We start from the raw sequence: 17,016 nt of genomic DNA on the forward strand, positions 1-17,016 counted from the left end.
CAGGAGATCTTCGACAGATGGGGGCATCCCCCTGGTCCATCTCTTTGCCACCTGGCACAACAGGAAGTGCCCTCAGTTTGCCTCCTGGCAGGGACGGGCCCCGGCTCACTGGGCGACGCATTTCGGATTCAGCAGATCGGCATGACAGCATACGCCTTCCCACCCACTCTGCTGATTCACAGAGTGATTTGTAAGATCAAGGAGTCTTGCCAGCTCAACATCATTCTAATAGCTCCATGGTGGCCGGCCAGGCGCTGGATCTCGAAGCTGCTTAGCCTCTCGGAGATGCCACTGATTCACCTTCCAACGGGTCTAGCACATCATCTGGCGCAAAGAGCAAGGCTACCAGGGCCCAATATAAGAGTAAATGAACCAGGTTTTGTCACTGGGCAGACTCCAAGGAAATCGACCCCATGGCATGTACTTTGGACGACGTGCTCTCCTTCTCGGTGCACCTCGCCCATTCTGGTGTGCAGGTGGACACCTGCTGCACTTACCTCGCAGCCATTAGGGCTTACAGGAACTCGGAGGAGGGTGGTCTTCTCCTCCGCCAATCCGAATGTCAAACATTTGATGGGGCTCGCAAGGCTCTACCCGCCCATCAAGAGGCCACACCCCATGTGGGACCTAAACATAGTCTTGGGCGCCCTGGCGCACAAACCATTTGAGCCAATGGCATCTGTGGACATCAGGCTGGTCGCCATTAAGACATCCTTACGAGTCGGTCTCACCTCGGCTCGCAGGGTCAGCGAAATCCAGACGATGGTCTCCTCAGAAGCATATACTACTTTTCACAGGGACAAAGTAGTCCTGCGGACACACCCAGCATTTCTGCCTAAGGTGCCGTCTGATTTCCATTTAAACGAGGATATAGTCCTTCCCATGTTTTTTGCCGATCCTAAGGACGAGGTACAGAGAGTTCTGCACTGCCTGGATGTCAGGCTTGCCCTGAACTTCTACCTTGACATGACCAAGGGCTTCCGCAAGTCGGACACCCTGTTTGTCACTTTCGGAGATGCAAGACCAGGCTATCGGGCCTCCAAATCCTCCATATCCCGCTAGATAGTTTCGCCCATCAAAGAAGCATACAGGGGCCAGCACAAGCCACTTTCGGCCAACATGCACGCCCATGCAGTCAGGGCCAAGGCAGCGGCCATCGCATTCCAGCGCCTTGGACCCTTGGCAAATCATAAGCGGGGAGGCCACTTGGGCCACTCCCTCAGCTTTCTGCAAGCATTACTGTTTGGATGCCGGCTCTAGATCGGATGCAGCTTTCAGACAGGCTGTTCTCTGGAACCTATTTGCTTAAGGGGGGTCTCCTCTCCACCCGGGGGCTACATTCAGTTGTAACCGCCCATGCAGTATGGAGGATAGGGGACGGGACGTAAGAGTAATTATAAGTTACTCTTCGTAGTGACTAACATACTCTTAGTCGCCTTTCCTCCATACGTCCCACTAATAATACTTGTGTCTTTAGGCAATGTTAAATCTATTGTCGACGCGTCAATGGAGACTGAGGTGTGGCGCCGGAGGGCGGAGTCAGGGCAGCGCATGCTTCCAGGGCCGCACCCCAGCGCGCCTCTAAATTTAAAGGGGAAGAAGGTTTTTCTGGTGAAAAAGATTTGTCTCCTGTCGCTCGCAAGGGACTCCCATGCAGTATGGAGGAAAGGGGACTATGGACTACGTTAGTCACTACGGTGAGTAACTTATAATTTTTCCTCCAAACCTCTGAGATATTCCCGTCTATGGGGACGTGAGGGGCATGTGCTCCCAGGCTCCTCCCATGTTAAAAACAGGGCTTTGTTCTCTGCAGAAAAGGCTCCAGTCCCATTCCTGTAGCTGAACCTCCCATTAGGGCTCCTCTACAACCTCCTGCACTCCACCCCTTCAAATGTGGCAGCCTGCTCCACGTCGCTACTCTCGCTCTGCTTTCGAACACTCCTCTGACATTTGAAACCTCCTTGAAGACCTTGACCTGGATGTCCTTGCTCTGCTGAGACATGGTTCACGGCCAGGTCTGTCATGAGTTTTGACACTCCTCCCTGAGGGCTACAAGATCCTCTCCGAGCCAGAGACCCTACCGGCCTGGTGGTGGAATGGCCCTGATCTTTCTGGAGTGGGTCCCTGCTTCTGTCATGCCTACGCAGGCCTACTCATCCTTTGAATGCCTCGTCTTCAGGCTCTCTATCTCTCCTGGCCTCTCTCTGTCTGCGGCCACCATCTACAGGCCACCTGGCCAGTCAGCCCTCTTTCTCTCTGAATAGGTTGACCTCTCCTCTCCTTGCCTCTACCTCTCAACTTCTCCTCCTCCTCTGAGACTTCAACATCCACCTGGATGCTTCTAATCCCTCCTCTGGGCTCTCACGCAACCTTTGCAACTCTCTCTCTCTCGTTCCATTCTTCTCTCTGGTCTGACACACTCTGCCGGCCACACCTTGGATGCTCTCCTCTCCCCAGACATCCCCTTCCCTAACCCTTTCACCACGCCTCTTTGGTGGACTGGCCACTTTCTGCTCTTTTCCCATCTGACACTGCGTGTTCCACATGCAAAGCCTACCCCAGCACTGCAACCTTCCTTCTTGGTCATTCAGCCCATGAAACGATAGTCATTGGGTGCCTTTGCCTCTACTTCCTCTGCTCCTCTCACTCCTGCGGCTTATTCACACTCTGACACAGCGTTCTCTAACATGCATCTCTATCTCCAACACTCTGGACATCCTTGCCCCTGTCATGAGAATCCGTCCGAAGCTTGCCTCCAACTGCAACTCTAACTGCCCTGAAACGCAAGTGCAGGGCTTCGGGCATATCCTCTGACAAACTGGCCTGCCACCTGCTCCAAAGGCAATACAGACTCTCTGCCTTCTCCAAGAGTCCATATCCAAGCCCTCGTCAATGCAGCCTCTAGCAACACGGCTGAACTCTTTAAAATCTGCAAGGACCTGGCCAATCCTACTGCAGTTGCCCCCTCTCCTGTCCCCTCGCAGGCCCGCTGCATGCTGCCGGCCTTTCATTTCACCGCTAAAACTCAGGACATCCTGTCCTCACGTTACTCTCCCTCTCACAAGCCCCCCCCTTGGCTGCCTCTCCCTCTCTGTTTCGAGATAACCATCAAGGACAAAATTGACACCCTCGCTCTAGCGGTGGCCAATTTTTGCAATCACTCTATAACCACAGGATCTTCCCCTCTCTCCTCAAGCACTCCCTTGTGCACCCCCTCCTAAAAAAGCCTTCTGCTGATGATTCCTGTCTGGCAAACTATTGCCCGATTTCTATCACTGCTTTCCTGGGCAAACTCATGGAAAAGGTGGCCATCTCCCAGCTTACTCTCCACACTGAGGGGGTAATTCATGGATTATTTGTGCCGAAAAAAACGGGATTTGTGCGCCATTCTGCCCGCAAATCCCCATTTGTTAAACCGGTATTTGCGGGAAGAATGGCGCACAAATCCCATTTTTTTTTTTGGCGCAAATAATCCATGAATTACCACCTGAATGTGTTGGTTGCTCCACGACCACCAGTCTGGCTTCAGAGAAGCCAGAGGTATGGAAACTGCTCTCCTGAACACCCATTAACATCTGCTCTCTAATCTTGACTCTAGCTCTCTTTCTGTCCTCATCCTCCTTGACCTTTCTTCTGCTTTCGACATGGTCAATCACTCCACCCTGATCGACTTTTTGAGAACCTGGGCATCACAGATCAGGCTACGGTGTGGCTGACCTTCCTCTTGTTCCGACCCTCCCAGGTCCAACTTGGGTCCTTCCTTTGCACCTCCACTCTCTCTACATGTGGTATCCCCCAGGGCTCTATCCTCTCACCCTGGCTCTTCAATGTTTATCTGGCCCCTTTGGCCCACCTGTTCTCCACCTGCTCCCCCAACTTTCAGTGTTATGCGGATGACACTCGGCTCCCCTTCAGGATTCCCTCAGCTGCACCTCGTTCCTCACTCATTCCTGACTGTCTGTTTGTGATTCAGGATTGGTGCTCCTCCAACGATCCCTGCCTTAATGCCAATACGACCGAGATCCTTCTCGTTGGGACCCCTGCTCCCGCTTTCTCCCTCTCACTCTGGCTGCCCTCCTTGGGCCCTCCACCCTTGCCTTCCTGTGATGCAAAAAAGGTTGGTGTCGTCTTCGACTCCACAAAGAGTCTACGTTCAAGGCTGCATCTCCGCGGCATCTAACACAGCCAAACCTTTAAAAATCTGCAAGGAGCTGTTATGTGTTATGTTATGTGTTAGAAGATTTCTAAAGCGCAATGTTCACCCGAAGGTATCTTGGCGCTAAGGTAGACAGCGAGGTGCAGCAGCAAGAACTACAACAGATAGGTCTTTAGATCACGTCAGAAGACCAAATGGTTTTCGTTGGTGCGGAGCTGAAAGGGGAGGCTGTTCCAAGTAATAGCGGCCCTCACAGAGAAGGCACGGCCGCCCCTTCGGGACAGCCTAATGCGAGGAACAGCGATCAGTAGGGCCGACTGAGAGCGCAATGGCCGAGATGGCACATAACGGGAAAAATGTTCCTGTATATATTCAGCGCCTTGATTGTATAAGGCGCAGTGTACCAGGCACAGAGATTTAAAAAGAATGTGCTTCTCAATCAGCAACCAATGTAGTTGTCTAAGCAGCAGGGACATGTGTGCACGAGGGGGGGGGGGGTGGATAACCGCCCTGGCGGCAGAGTTTTGGAGCAGTTGAAGGCGTTTAGTAAGGTGACTCGGCTGACCTAGATGAAGAGAGTTGCAATAGTCTGTGGTGCTCAGGACCAGGGCAGCCACCACAGGAGCATGATGTTTAGTCAGAATAAAGGGAAGCACCTTACGCAAAATCCGCAGTTTAAAATGCCCCAATTTGCATACAGATGCCACCTGGGGTGCCATGGAAAGGGAAGAAGAGAGCAGGACACCCAGATTCTTGACTGAGGTTACGGGTGTAGGGCAAATGCCTAATGAGGGCCAGAAGTCAGGGGTCCAGAAAGAGTGGGGGTTGGAAATGCCCACCACCAGTACCTCAGTTTTTGAGCCATTAAGCTTTAGCCAATTGGTCGCCATCCAGGCGCCAAGATCATCCAGGCGCCAAGATCGTCCAGGCAGCTTTGTAGCCGAGACGCACTATCAGCCCTGGTGAGATCAAGACTAACCAGGATCTGCGTATCATCGGCATACGAGTAATCTCTGAAACCATGCGACAGTATGAGAAGTAGAAGAGGGTGGATGTACATGTTAAAATGAATAGGGGGGGGGAGAGACGATCCCTTTGGAACGCCACAGAGGAGTAGTCCCCGAGGGGAACGAAAAGGAGGCAGAGACACTGACTGGGTCCGGTTGGTCAGAAAAGCTTGGAACCAGTCAAGGACCTGACCGGAGATGCCTGCATCGGACAACCGCGTCAGAAGAGTGGAGTTATCCACCGTGTCAAAGGCGGCTGATGAATCCAATAGAAGAACCGCTCCCATCCCGCCCTGATCAACTAACCGGGCAAGGTTGTCCATAACAGAGTTGAAAACAGACTCGGTTCCCCTTCCGGGGCGAAAGCCAGACTGGAAGTGGTCGAAGAAGCCAGAAGATTCCAGGAAAGAAGAAAGGAGGGGAGAGACCAAGGTCTCAAGCAGCTTCATATTGAACAGAAGCAAGGAGATGGGCCTAAAATTAGCCATTACCTTGGGGTCAAGGGTGGGCTTCTTCAAAAGAGGAAGTACCAGCGCATGTTTGAGCTGGCTGGAGATAATACCAGTTTGAAGCAAATTGCTAATAGCAGTTGTGGTATAAGGGAGTAGCTCAGTAGCAGTGTCTTTAATCAGTGTAAGAGGTATGGCATCTGCTGGAGAGGCCGATTTAAGGCCATGAATGGCTTCGAGTATCTTGGGGGCAGAAAACACTGGAAAAGACGACCATGATGCCGTAGGGGCTGCCAGCCGAGGAAAGCTTCGACAGTCTCTAATGGCAGAAGCAGCCTTAGCAATAACTGCACGTATGCATTCGATTTTAGAGGAGAAGAAAGCCGCAAGGGAGTCGAGAGATTGTGCGGGAACAATAGTAGAATCAGTTTTCGTAGGGGCAGAAAGGGAGTTTACCAATTCAAATAAAGCCTTTGGTCCATTTATGGCTGCTTCAATCTTGGCCTCAAAGAAAGTCTTTTTAGCAAGTAGAATAGCCTGATGGTAGTTGGACAACAGGTTGCGAAAGGTGAGATTAGCAATAGGGGAGTAGCACAGCCTCCAATTCCTTTCAGCTTGTCTGCAGGCCAGCTTTTTCAATTTCAGTTCATCAGAGAAACAAGGCTCTGATCTATGCTTAATGCCTTTGGATAGTTTGAGTGGGGCATTAGGTCGGCTACTTCCAGAAAGGCATTCTCAATTGTCATAAGACTGGGGGAGTTAGCAGAGGAGAGGCATTCATGTAGGGTTGAGATATTGTCCGCCAGTCACGTCTAAAGGCAGCAGGTTTATTGACTGAGGGCTTGGAGGAAAGGTACCGAAGAGTGAACTGAATAAGAAAATGGTCTGACCACAGAAGAGGACATAGCGACAAGATTTCAATAGAGGAGGCATGGGCACACATAAAGTAAAGAGTATTGCCTAGTTGGTGGGTAGGTTTGCTAATCAATTGCGAGAGCCCCAAGTTGTCCATAGATGCTAAAAAGGACGAGACTTGGTTAGGATTCAAAGTGTTGGTTGACAATTAAAATCCTACTGCAGTATCTTCCTCTACCACACCCACACAGGCCCTCTGCTCGGCCCTGGCCTCTCATTTCACCACAAAAACTCAGGATGCCCTGCCCTCTCACCTGCTCCCCTCCATCTACCTCTCTCAGGCCCTCCTTGGATGCCCCTTGTCCCCTTCTCTCCTCTCACCACTCTCCTGTCACACCTAATGAGGTTTCCAGATAAGTCAGGTCTATGAAAGTCTTATCCAAACAGGTGTCACCCTGCCCCTTCAGAACCATTAGGACAACATTGGTTCTCTTGGCCGATCTCTGCAACCACTCCTTTGCCACTGGAGTGTTCCCCTTTTCTCTCAAGCACTCCCCTTTGCATCCCCTGCTCAAAAAGCCTTCTTCTGACCCCTCCCATCCCAGCAAACTATAGCCCAATTTGTATTACTCCTTTCCTGGGTAAACTCCTGGAGAAATAATTGGCCATCTCCCAGCTAACCCTCCACACTGAATCTGACTCTAACACGCCGTATGTCCTCTTCCTCCTCGACCTTTCTTCTGCTTTATACACAGTGAACCACAACATCCTGATAACCCATCTCAGAGCTACCCTGGGAATCACAGATCAGGCTCTGGCGTGGCTAACCCCTTTCCTCTTGGACTGACCTTCCCAGGTTGAACTTGTGTCCTTCCTCTCCTCCATCACACACTCAACATGTGGTGTTCCCAGGGATCTATCCTCTTACCCTGGTTTTTCAATGTCTCTCTGGCCCCCTTGGCCCGACTGATCTCTACCTTTTCCTCTAACTTTCAGTGTTATGTGGATGACACACAGCTCTCTTTCAGGCAACCCCCGGCCTCCTCCTTCAACGCTAAATGTCTTTCCGCTATTCAGGCATGGTGCGCCTCTAATGTTCTCTGCATTAATGCCAGTAAGACCGATCCTTCTCATTGGGACCCATGCTTCCACTTTTTCCCTTTCACTCTGGCTGGCCTCCCTTGGCCCTGCGCCCTCATGTGAGGCAAAAAACCTTGAGTTCATCTTCGACTCCACTCTCCTTCCCTCCACACATCAGACATCGCTAAAAAGTCCCCCATTTCCAACTGCACCTTCACAGAGGTATTGTACCTTTTCTCTCCTTCCCCCCAGAAGCTCAGTCTCCAGAGCCCTGGTTCTCTCGAGACTTGACTATTGCAACAGCCTCTTTCTCAATCTACTTGTGTATAGGCGCAATATAAATGCCATATCATATACCAAACACTACCCTCTGCAACTCATCCAAAACAGGACTGCGAAACTTATCCTTGTCCTCAAGCCCAGGGACTACATCTCTCCGGCTCTGAAATCCCTCCACTGGCTCCCACTGGCTGCAAGGATCAAGTTCAAGACCCCCTGCATTGTCCACAAGGCCTTCTGGGGCTGGGGTCTGTACTATCTCCAACACTCTCTTCCAAAGTACCTTCCTTCCAGAGCCCTCCGCTCGTCTACCTCCAAATCTATGCTAGTGAGTCGCTTGTCCAAGCAGAGACTGAGTGGTAGCTCTTTACTCTGCAGGTGCCTCCCTCTGGAATGGCCTCCCTGCCACTCTCCGCCTTGAGCCCGACCTGCTTAAGTTCTGGAAGCTCCTCAAGAGCTTCCTTTTCTCCTCTTCCTTCTCTCTACCTCTCCCCTGCTAACCTTTGCCTGCCTCCTTTTCGCTCTGCCTTCCTTCTGCTATCCTTCCCTTCCTCCTGCTGTTACGTTGACTGGCTGCCTGGTGCTCCTCTGAGTCAGATATGACACCTGCCCCCCGCCCAGCCCCTAGCACTTGCCTTCGGGCCCTCCTGTACTGCCACATGGCCTTCCTTGCACTTCCTGGGCATGTTCCCCTTGAAGGCCCTTCCTTCCTGCACTTAACCCAGGGCACTGTTCCACTGGGTGCACTTCCCCGTTTCCTCTCCCCTGCACTTCTTGTCTGCACACTTGCACGATATAAACTAGGCCTAGTAAGATCGTTTGTCTTGTTCTCCCCTGTTTCCCCCTCCCTGCCTGGTTGCGCCTTGAAACACTTGTGTATAGGTGCATTATTAATAATCAATCAATCACTCTCTCCTTCTCTCCTCACATCACTGACCTTGCCAAGAAGGCCCGCTTCCAGATGTACCTCCTCAGAGGTATTCTACCTTTTCTCACTTTTCCCCCAGAAGCTCACTGTCTCCAGAGCTCTGGTTCTCTACAGGCTGGACTTCTGCAACAGCCCCTTTCTCAATCTGCCTGCCTCTACTCCGCGCCCTCCACAACTAATCCAGAACAGGATTGCAAGACTTATGCTTGGCCTCATGCCCATGCACTGTATCTCTCCAGCCCTGAAATCCCTCCACTGGCACCCGGTGGCTGCAACGATCAAGTTCAAGACCCTCCGCATCTTCCACAAGGCTTTCTAGTTGCTGTGCCCGGACTGCATCCAACTCTCTCTACCCAAGTACTCGAACACTTCGCTCACCTACCTCCAAATCTCTAAGGGTCCGATGCCTATCCAGACAGAGTGGGGGGTATATCTCTCTTCTGCAGGTGCCTCCTTCTGGAACAGCCTCCCTGCCCCTCTGACTTGAGCCGGACCACCTGAAGTTCTGGAAGCAGCTCAAGAGCCTGTTTTTCTCCTCTCTCGCTCACCTGCTAAACTTCCTGTCTGATGCACCGACAGGTTGCTTGGTACCCTCAGAGTCTCACTGGGTACCAGGCTCCTCTACGACCAGCCCTCCTTGCACTGCCGCCTGGCCTACTGCGCACTAGTGACTGTAATCTGTAAACTCTACATCCCCCCTGCCGACTTGCAATTTCCCAGAGCTGTGCTGCCCTGGTCGCATTCACCCACAGCCTTACTGGCCCTGACTGTACTCCCCCTCACCCCTCACTCTCTCTCTTGCACTTCCCCCGGCACCTTGCGTTCTTGCACTTGCACAAACTGAAGGTCACAAGGCCTAGTAAGATTGTTTGTCTTGTCTTCACTCTTTCTTCCCTCCCTTGTCTTGTGGCACCTAGAAACACTTGTGTATAGGCGCGTTATAAATGCAATATCATATATCATATTGCTGTGGGCTGAAGAGGAATCTGAATTAGGAGTACAGTAATCACTATGGTGAGTATATTTAATGTATTCATGTTTTTTTTTCCCTCGGTGATGAAGATGAGAGGAGTTAAACATTTACATAAGGGGTTACATACTTTCTTAACTTGACTTGCATGTAGACAAAGGAACATTACAAATACATGCATGCATTCAAATTCAATTGCTGGTTGTAAACTGTGAAACGTTACTTACCTCTTTTCACAAATGTGTTCTATTGTTGAATAGGACAAAATGAAAGAACCTGCATATGGCGCTGATGTACTTCGCTGGTGGGTGGCAGAGTCCAATGTCTTCACTGAAGTTTTCATTGGGCCGATCGTGCTCAATTCTGCCAGAGACAACATAAACAAGGTACTGACAATGTAGTGGGAAAACATACATTTTCTTTGTTTCTCTGTGACTTATTTTTGTGACCTGGAATTTTAGGTAAAATCAAATGTATGACATTTCTATAGCATTCCATTAATTTCCTGTCAACTTCACTCTTCACACCATCAGTTCTGTGCATTGTCCTTTATCCCATCCCAACTGTCTATGCATCTTTTGTTTGTTGATTAGTGATAAAGGCTTGCCTGCTCTTTTTAAATGTCTATAATATTGATTCAAGGGGATTGGGTCCTCCGATGTATTCCATATCTTTGACAGTAATGACCACAGCTCTGCTGCTTTGGAAATTATTAGGCGTCTGCGTCCTGCGTCGATGCGCCGTCCCCGAGGACCTCCTCCGACGGCCGACGTCACCCGATGTGATATTTAGGACGCACAACGCCCGTAGCCTCAGTTCCGTTTTTTCCGCAAACGTGTTCGCTTCGTGAATCTCGGTACGCCTCAACTCTTTGGAGTTTCTGTTGTATTCTTCTCGGTTCTTTGAACCAGTTCGGTTTTTGTGAAAAGCCTGTTTGTAACGATGTCTACCTCGTCTTCAACCCCGCGTCTGGGCTTCAAGAAATGCGGGGACTGTGGGTCCAAGATGTTGGTAACGGACTCGCACGACGCCTGCCTCTGGTGCCTCTGGGAGGCCCACGACACGGACGACTGTGTCGACTGTCAGTCGCTCACGGCCAAGGCCTTGCGGGAGCGCAAGAAGAAGTTGTCGGTAGGTAGTCGGTCTCTCCACTCCTCTGCCTCTTCGAGGCATTCCCGGAAGCGGTCATCGGTCACCTTCCCCGTCCTCTTCCGAGGACACCGCCCTTCGGCGGGCCGCTTATTCCACCATGCAAGCGACACCAGAGGAATGGGCTTCCTTCGGGAAGAAGATGTTAGCGATTCTCGAATCGCAGGGCACCGGTCCATCCGCACCTCCAGTGGGGGGGGTCAGTCGTGATCGGTCGAGAGACACCGATCGCACGCCTTCGGGCTCGGGTGCTCGGCACGGTTCGCAGGAGAGGTCCCACTCGGACAAGGGTAACCGTTCTCGCAATGCCCGTTTCAGGTCCCGGTCCTCGACGCGCTCGAGACCGCGTGATCCTGTGCAGTCTTCGAGGAAGACGTCGACACCTGTGGCGCCAAGATCGTCGACGACCTCTCTCGAGGCTCCGCCTCCGAGGGGGTCGTCGACGCTGTCGGCGTCTAGGTCGTCAAAGGACACACTCGGAGCTCTGGCTTCGAGGCCTGTGTCGACGACGCCGATGCTGGCGGCGCGGCAGCTGATGTCGACGCCGGCGCCGACTCGTTCGGGCGCCCTCAATGCCTTTCAAGGTGGTGGTGTCGGAGGAGCCCCGTGGCACGGGGGTAGCCCCTAGAAAGGCTCTGGCTAAGGTCAGGCATAGCTTTGGTCCCCAGGTGTCTTCCTCTCACCGCCTGGAGTACATTTCAGAGGGTGATGAGGGCTCTGATGAGGGCTTGGTTCCGGTTACGGTGCCAGATGAGCTTCTCTCGGGCCATAGCCAATATGATGACCTGAGGCAGTTACTGCATGATGCCAGTGGACTGGACACCTCTCCGGAGGTGGTGTTTTGTAGGCCTGGCACTCATGCCGATTCTTCGTACCGGTGCTTTATGTCTCGGGTCACCGAGTACTTGGGATGGTCGGCTCCCCCAGGGGAGTTTGTTCAGGATGATCTCACGGATATCCTCGATCTTGGTCCCCCCACTGACCCGGTACTGCCGTTTCATATGGCTCTGCAGAGAAGGGTGGCGGTGGCTTGGACTGCTCCGGAGAGTCTCGCGGCAGTGGACAAGTCTTTGTCGTGAAAATACCGTCCAGCCAGTAGCGACCCCTGCTACTTGTCCAGGCACCCCACTTCGGAGAGTTTGGTGGTGCAGGTGGCTACGGCCCGGGAAAGCAGGCATCATATCCTACCATCCCTCCAGATAGGGAGGACAAACATTTTGATGGCTGGGTGAAGAAAGTGTTTTCTTCAGGGGGTATGGCGCTTCAGGCGGCCAGCTCCGTATGTGCCTTGTCTCGTTTCACACACACTCTGTGGAACTGTGTTGCATTAGCGGCTGAACATATTCCCGAAGGGGACAAACGGGATGGTTTCCTTGCTATGGTTCAGGATGGCAAGGATGCCATGTGTGAGGCCGTTCAGTCGGGTTTGGACATGGCAGATTGTGTCAGCCGGTCCATGGCAGCGAGCACCATAATACGCAGGTTTGCGTGGTTGTGGAAGTGGGGGTTCGCTCCTGATGTGCAGTCCCGGCTCCTCAACATGCCCTTTGACGGTGAACATCTTTTTGGCAGCAAGGCTGACGAGAGCCTTGAGAGGTTGCAGACCTCCAAAGCTGCAGTGAAGTCGTTGGGCGCTGCAGTTCGACAACCTTCGCCTTTTTGTCCTAGGGGACAACAATGGAGGGGAGGTTCCTTTCGCTATTACTCATCTTTCAGTAAAGCAAGAGGAGCTGTCAGTCAAAGAGGCCACCGTAAGAGTGCCAGAGGTGGAAATCAGGGTACTCAAGGTGCCAAGGCCGCTCGGGCAGTTGCCCCTTTACCCTCAGGCAACGCTGCAGCCGCTACCACTCAGTCATGAGGCCAGGTCCCATGGTTCGCCGGTTGGGGGAAGGCTGGCGCAGCATCTTGTAGAGTGGCGTGCCATTACTTCAGATGTGTGGGTTCTGGAGATCATAACCCACGGCTACTGTCTTCCCTTTCGGCAGAAGCCTCACGACAATCCACTGGGAACCTCTCTTTGAAGAGTCCGGATCCGCTCCTTGCGCAGGAAATTCAAGCCCTGCAGGAGAAAAGCGCCATAGAACTGGTGCCTGTAGCGGAGAGGAACAAGGGATGGTATTCCCCTTATTTTTTGATTTCCAAGAAAGACGGGGGATTGAGACCCATCATGGACTTGCGCAGTTTGACTCCTCAGGAAGGACAAGTTCAAGATGGTTACTCTCTCTCAAGTCCTCCAGGCCCTTCAACTTCAGGACTGGTTGGTGTCTCTCGACCTCAAGGACGCTTACTTCCATGTGCCGATCCATCCCAAGCACAAGTACCACCTGAGGTTCGCGGTTGGCGACTCGCACTTTCAGTTTCGGGTCCTGCCGTTCGGATTGAACTCCGCCCCGAGGGTTTTCACCAAGCTCATGGTGGTGGTGGCAGCGCATCTCAGGAAAGTGGGGATTCACGTCTACCCTTACCTGGATGATTGGTTGATCAGGAGGAGCTCTCCCGAGCAAGTCCTGGATCATCTGTCTGTCACCTGCCACTCCCTTCACAAGCTGGGCTTCTCCCTCAAATTAAAGAAGTCCCATTTGACGCCAACACAGCGGCTCTAGTACATAGGAGCAGTACGCGATACATCCCTGGGGCTGTGTTTTCCTCCCCAGGTGAGGGCTCTTCACATTCAGCAGATGGTGCACAAGTTTCAACTTGCCCAGACGCTCCCAGCGTTCGAGTTCTTGATGTTGCTCGGCCTCATGGCATCCTGCATTCTTCTGGTGCCAGAGGCTCGTATGCGGATGAGATCTTTGCAGTGGGCACTCAAGATGCAGTGGTCGCACTCTTCCGGCAGGATGTCGGACCCTGTTCAGGTGCCACCCTTGCCCGCCCAGGACCTTCTGTGGCGGGCCGTCGAAGGCAATCTGATGAAGCGGGCCCCAATTTGGCTGCCCTGTCCGGAGGTGACGATTGTGACGGACACATCCCTCACGGGATGGGGAGCTCATGCCAACGAGTTGACAGTCAGCAGTTGTTGGTCTCCATCGGATTCCAGACTCCATATCAATCTGTTGGAGCTGAGGGACGTCAGGCTAGCCCTGCAGGCTTTTCTGCAGACTGTGCGAGGAAAGAGTGTCCTGATTCTAACAGACAACACGGTGGCCATGCACTACCTCAACAAAAAGGGGGGTCATGGTCACTTCCTCTGTGCAGGGAGGCGATGCAGCTCGAGTTCTGGGCCATCCAGCAGGAAGTTTAGATCTCGGCTGTTCATCTGGCCGGAGACTACAACGAGACGGTGGACGCTCTGAGCAGGCAGAGCACGATCTCTCACGAGTGGGAGCTGGCTCAGGAGATTCTCCTGGAGATCTTCGCCCTTTGGGGGATGCCTCAAGTGGATCTGTTCGCCTCCAGTGTCAACCGGAAGTGCGAAAGGTTCTGCTCGCGGGAATTTCCTCCAAAAGGTGCCTTGTAGACGTGTTCGTGGTGGAGTGGTCATTCCCACTGCTGTACGCGTTTCCTCCAGTCCCCGTCATCCCGCAAGTACTGCGGAGGTTACAGAGGTTCGGTTCCCGGATGATCCTCATTGCTCCGGCGTGGGCCCGGAGGTCGTGGTACCCGGACCTTCTCGACTTGTCCATCTGCCCTCCACGTCGTCTTCCCTACCGAGACGATCTGCTCTCACGGGAGGGGGGTCAGTTTCTCCATCCAGAGGTCAGATCCCTCAACCTTCACGCTTGGCTTCTGAAAGGTTGAGGTATAAGCATTGGGACCTCCCTGAAGACGTGTTGGAGGGGTTCCTCTCGGCCAGACGGCCGGCAACAAAGTCTCTGTACCGTTGCCATTGCCGTAAATTCTGCGACTGGTGCAGAGTTAAGAATGTGGATCCTTTTGAGTGTGACATTCCCATGGTTCTGTCTTTTTTGCTTTCCTTGGTCCACAGGGGCTTGCAAGTGGGTACCATTAAAGGTTACCTGGCGGCGCTGTCCATATTTAAGCGCTCGTCTGAAGAATGTTCCTATTTTAAGATTCCTTTAATTTCTCAGTTTTCGAAAGGGCTCACTAATGTGTTCCCTCCGTCACCTTTTCTGGAGCCCGGTTGGCATTTGAACCTTGTTCTTAAGTTTCTTATGGGGGCTCCGTTTGAGCCTTTGCATTCTTGCCCTTTGAGACTGTTAACTCTTAAAACTGTGTTTTTGGTTGCGGTTACTTCCGCTCGCAGAGTGAGTGAGTTACAGGCACTTTCAGTTAAGCCACCCTTCACTGTGTTACATAAGGACAGGGTTGTCTTTCGAGTTCGTCCTTCCTTTCTTCCGAAGGTGGTTTCGGAATTTCATTTGGGCCAGAAGGTTGTTCATCCGGCATTCTATCCTCCTCCGCATCCTGGTAAGGAAAAGGAGAGGCTCCATAGGCTTGATCCTAGGAGGGCGTTGAGCTTTTATATTTCACGCATGTCCCGGGTCAGAGTGGACGAGCAACTCTTCATTGGTTACGCTGGAAAGCGTTTGGGACAAGCTGTGACGAAACAGACTTTGTCTCGTTGGATTATTTTGGCTATCTCTGAGTGTTACCGCTTGGCGGATAAGGACCCACTGGCTGGCTTGCGGGCCCATTCTACCAGGGGTATGGCTGCATCTACTGCCCTATCGAGGGGTGTTCCCATTCGTAACATCTGTGATGCAGCCACCTGAGCTTCTGTACATACTTTTGTACGTCACTACTCCCTCGATTCCATCCGAGGACAGGATCTGGCCTTTGGCAAGGCAGTCCTTTATTCCGCAATTTGATTGGGCATGCTAAATTTGTGTTCTAAATTCTTTTCCCACCTCCTTGCTTTGTTACTGCTTTGGGAGTCTGTCAAAAATATGGAATACGCCAGAGGACCCAATCCCCTCGAAGAACAAGTTACTCTCTCACCGGTAACGTTCTTTCGATGGGATGGTCCGACGACGTATTCCATATCGCTCCCTCCCTACCTTCCCCGCTGCAGAATTTCTTATGCGATTGCAGCTTACGTTTCCGCAAGGCCTTGTGTGTCTGACTGGCAGAAGACTGATGTCACACGTTCTGGGGGAAAAAACTACAACTGAGGCTACGGGCGTCGTGCGTCCTACTTATCACATCGGGTGACGTCAGCCGTCGGAGTAGGTCCTCGGGGACGGCGCATCGACGTCATCGACGCAGGACGCAGACGTCAAAAGTTTTCCAAACCAGCACAGCTGTGGTGATTACTGTCAAAGATATGGAATACGTCGTCGGACCATCCCATCGAAAAAACGTTACCAGGTAAGAGAGTAACTTGTTCGTCTCATCCATATTGTACAACTACAATGTCTTTTTCACAACTTTTGTTTATCATTATTAGCTTCGAAATACTCTGCGCTTCATGTTGGGAAATTTGGCCAATTTCAACCCAGATACTGACTGTTTACCAACCAAGGAGATGTATGTCATAGATCAGTATATGCTACATGTTTTGCAGGATTATACCAGCAAGGTAAGAGCAGTCTTAATTAATGTGCCATATTTAAATATGTAATGTATCCCATCAAGTTGGTTATCAATATGCTTTAATGTCTAAATACTTGTCTGGTAATCTCCAATTGTTTGTGGTGATCAGCACTATTTCTCTGACTGTCCTACATGTCCCCTTCAAGAGAAAAAAAAAATCCCCTTTCGGCATGTCATGTACCACTCAAAGCTACAAGGTTCATTACTGTTTAGGATTCTATGGATCTTGGGAAGTGGTGTTGCAGGACTGTGAGGCGGGTGAATTGGACTAGCTTTGATGGAGATTACCAGGTAAGTAGGCCTTCCCAACCCAGTCATCATCGCTCCAGTCCTTTTACCCCACAGCAATCCATATTTTCAACCAACCTATCACCAACATGGCCTACATGCAACAAAACGAAAATAGATCCATGAAATTAATGCACACCAGTGGTTTATAGAATATATGGATCGGATCAAACTGGGAAAACCTTTAGCAGCAAATTATGAGGACAGTGTAACGGAAAACACAAGCTTGCAATGCTGAATGAATTAGCCCAGGCTATAGCATTGCAGTTATCCTGAAGAGTAACCCCTCACTGTGTTATTTCAGATAGACATTCTGCAGGTACGATATCCCCTCCATCACCTGTGAGGGGTCAGAAATG

At 51.7% G+C, this 17,016-nt stretch overlaps 1 protein-coding gene across 1 annotated transcript in view; it reads left to right on the forward strand.

The window, feature by feature from the left end:
* Positions 1 to 17,016, forward strand: part of IARS2 (isoleucyl-tRNA synthetase 2, mitochondrial) — a 1,527,005-nt gene that overhangs the window by 1,055,861 nt on the left and 454,128 nt on the right. Inside the window, exons 17-18 of the mRNA XM_069608590.1 lie at positions 9,985 to 10,110; positions 16,224 to 16,355. Of these exons, the coding sequence (XP_069464691.1) occupies positions 9,985 to 10,110; positions 16,224 to 16,355 (258 nt within the window). The remainder of the gene's footprint in view (positions 1 to 9,984; positions 10,111 to 16,223; positions 16,356 to 17,016) is intronic.

Source organism: Ambystoma mexicanum, chromosome 4q (assembly GCF_040938575.1).
Source record: "Ambystoma mexicanum isolate Mex_15411 chromosome 4q, UKY_AmexF1_1, whole genome shotgun sequence".
NCBI classification, from domain to species: domain Eukaryota; kingdom Metazoa; phylum Chordata; class Amphibia; order Caudata; family Ambystomatidae; genus Ambystoma; species Ambystoma mexicanum.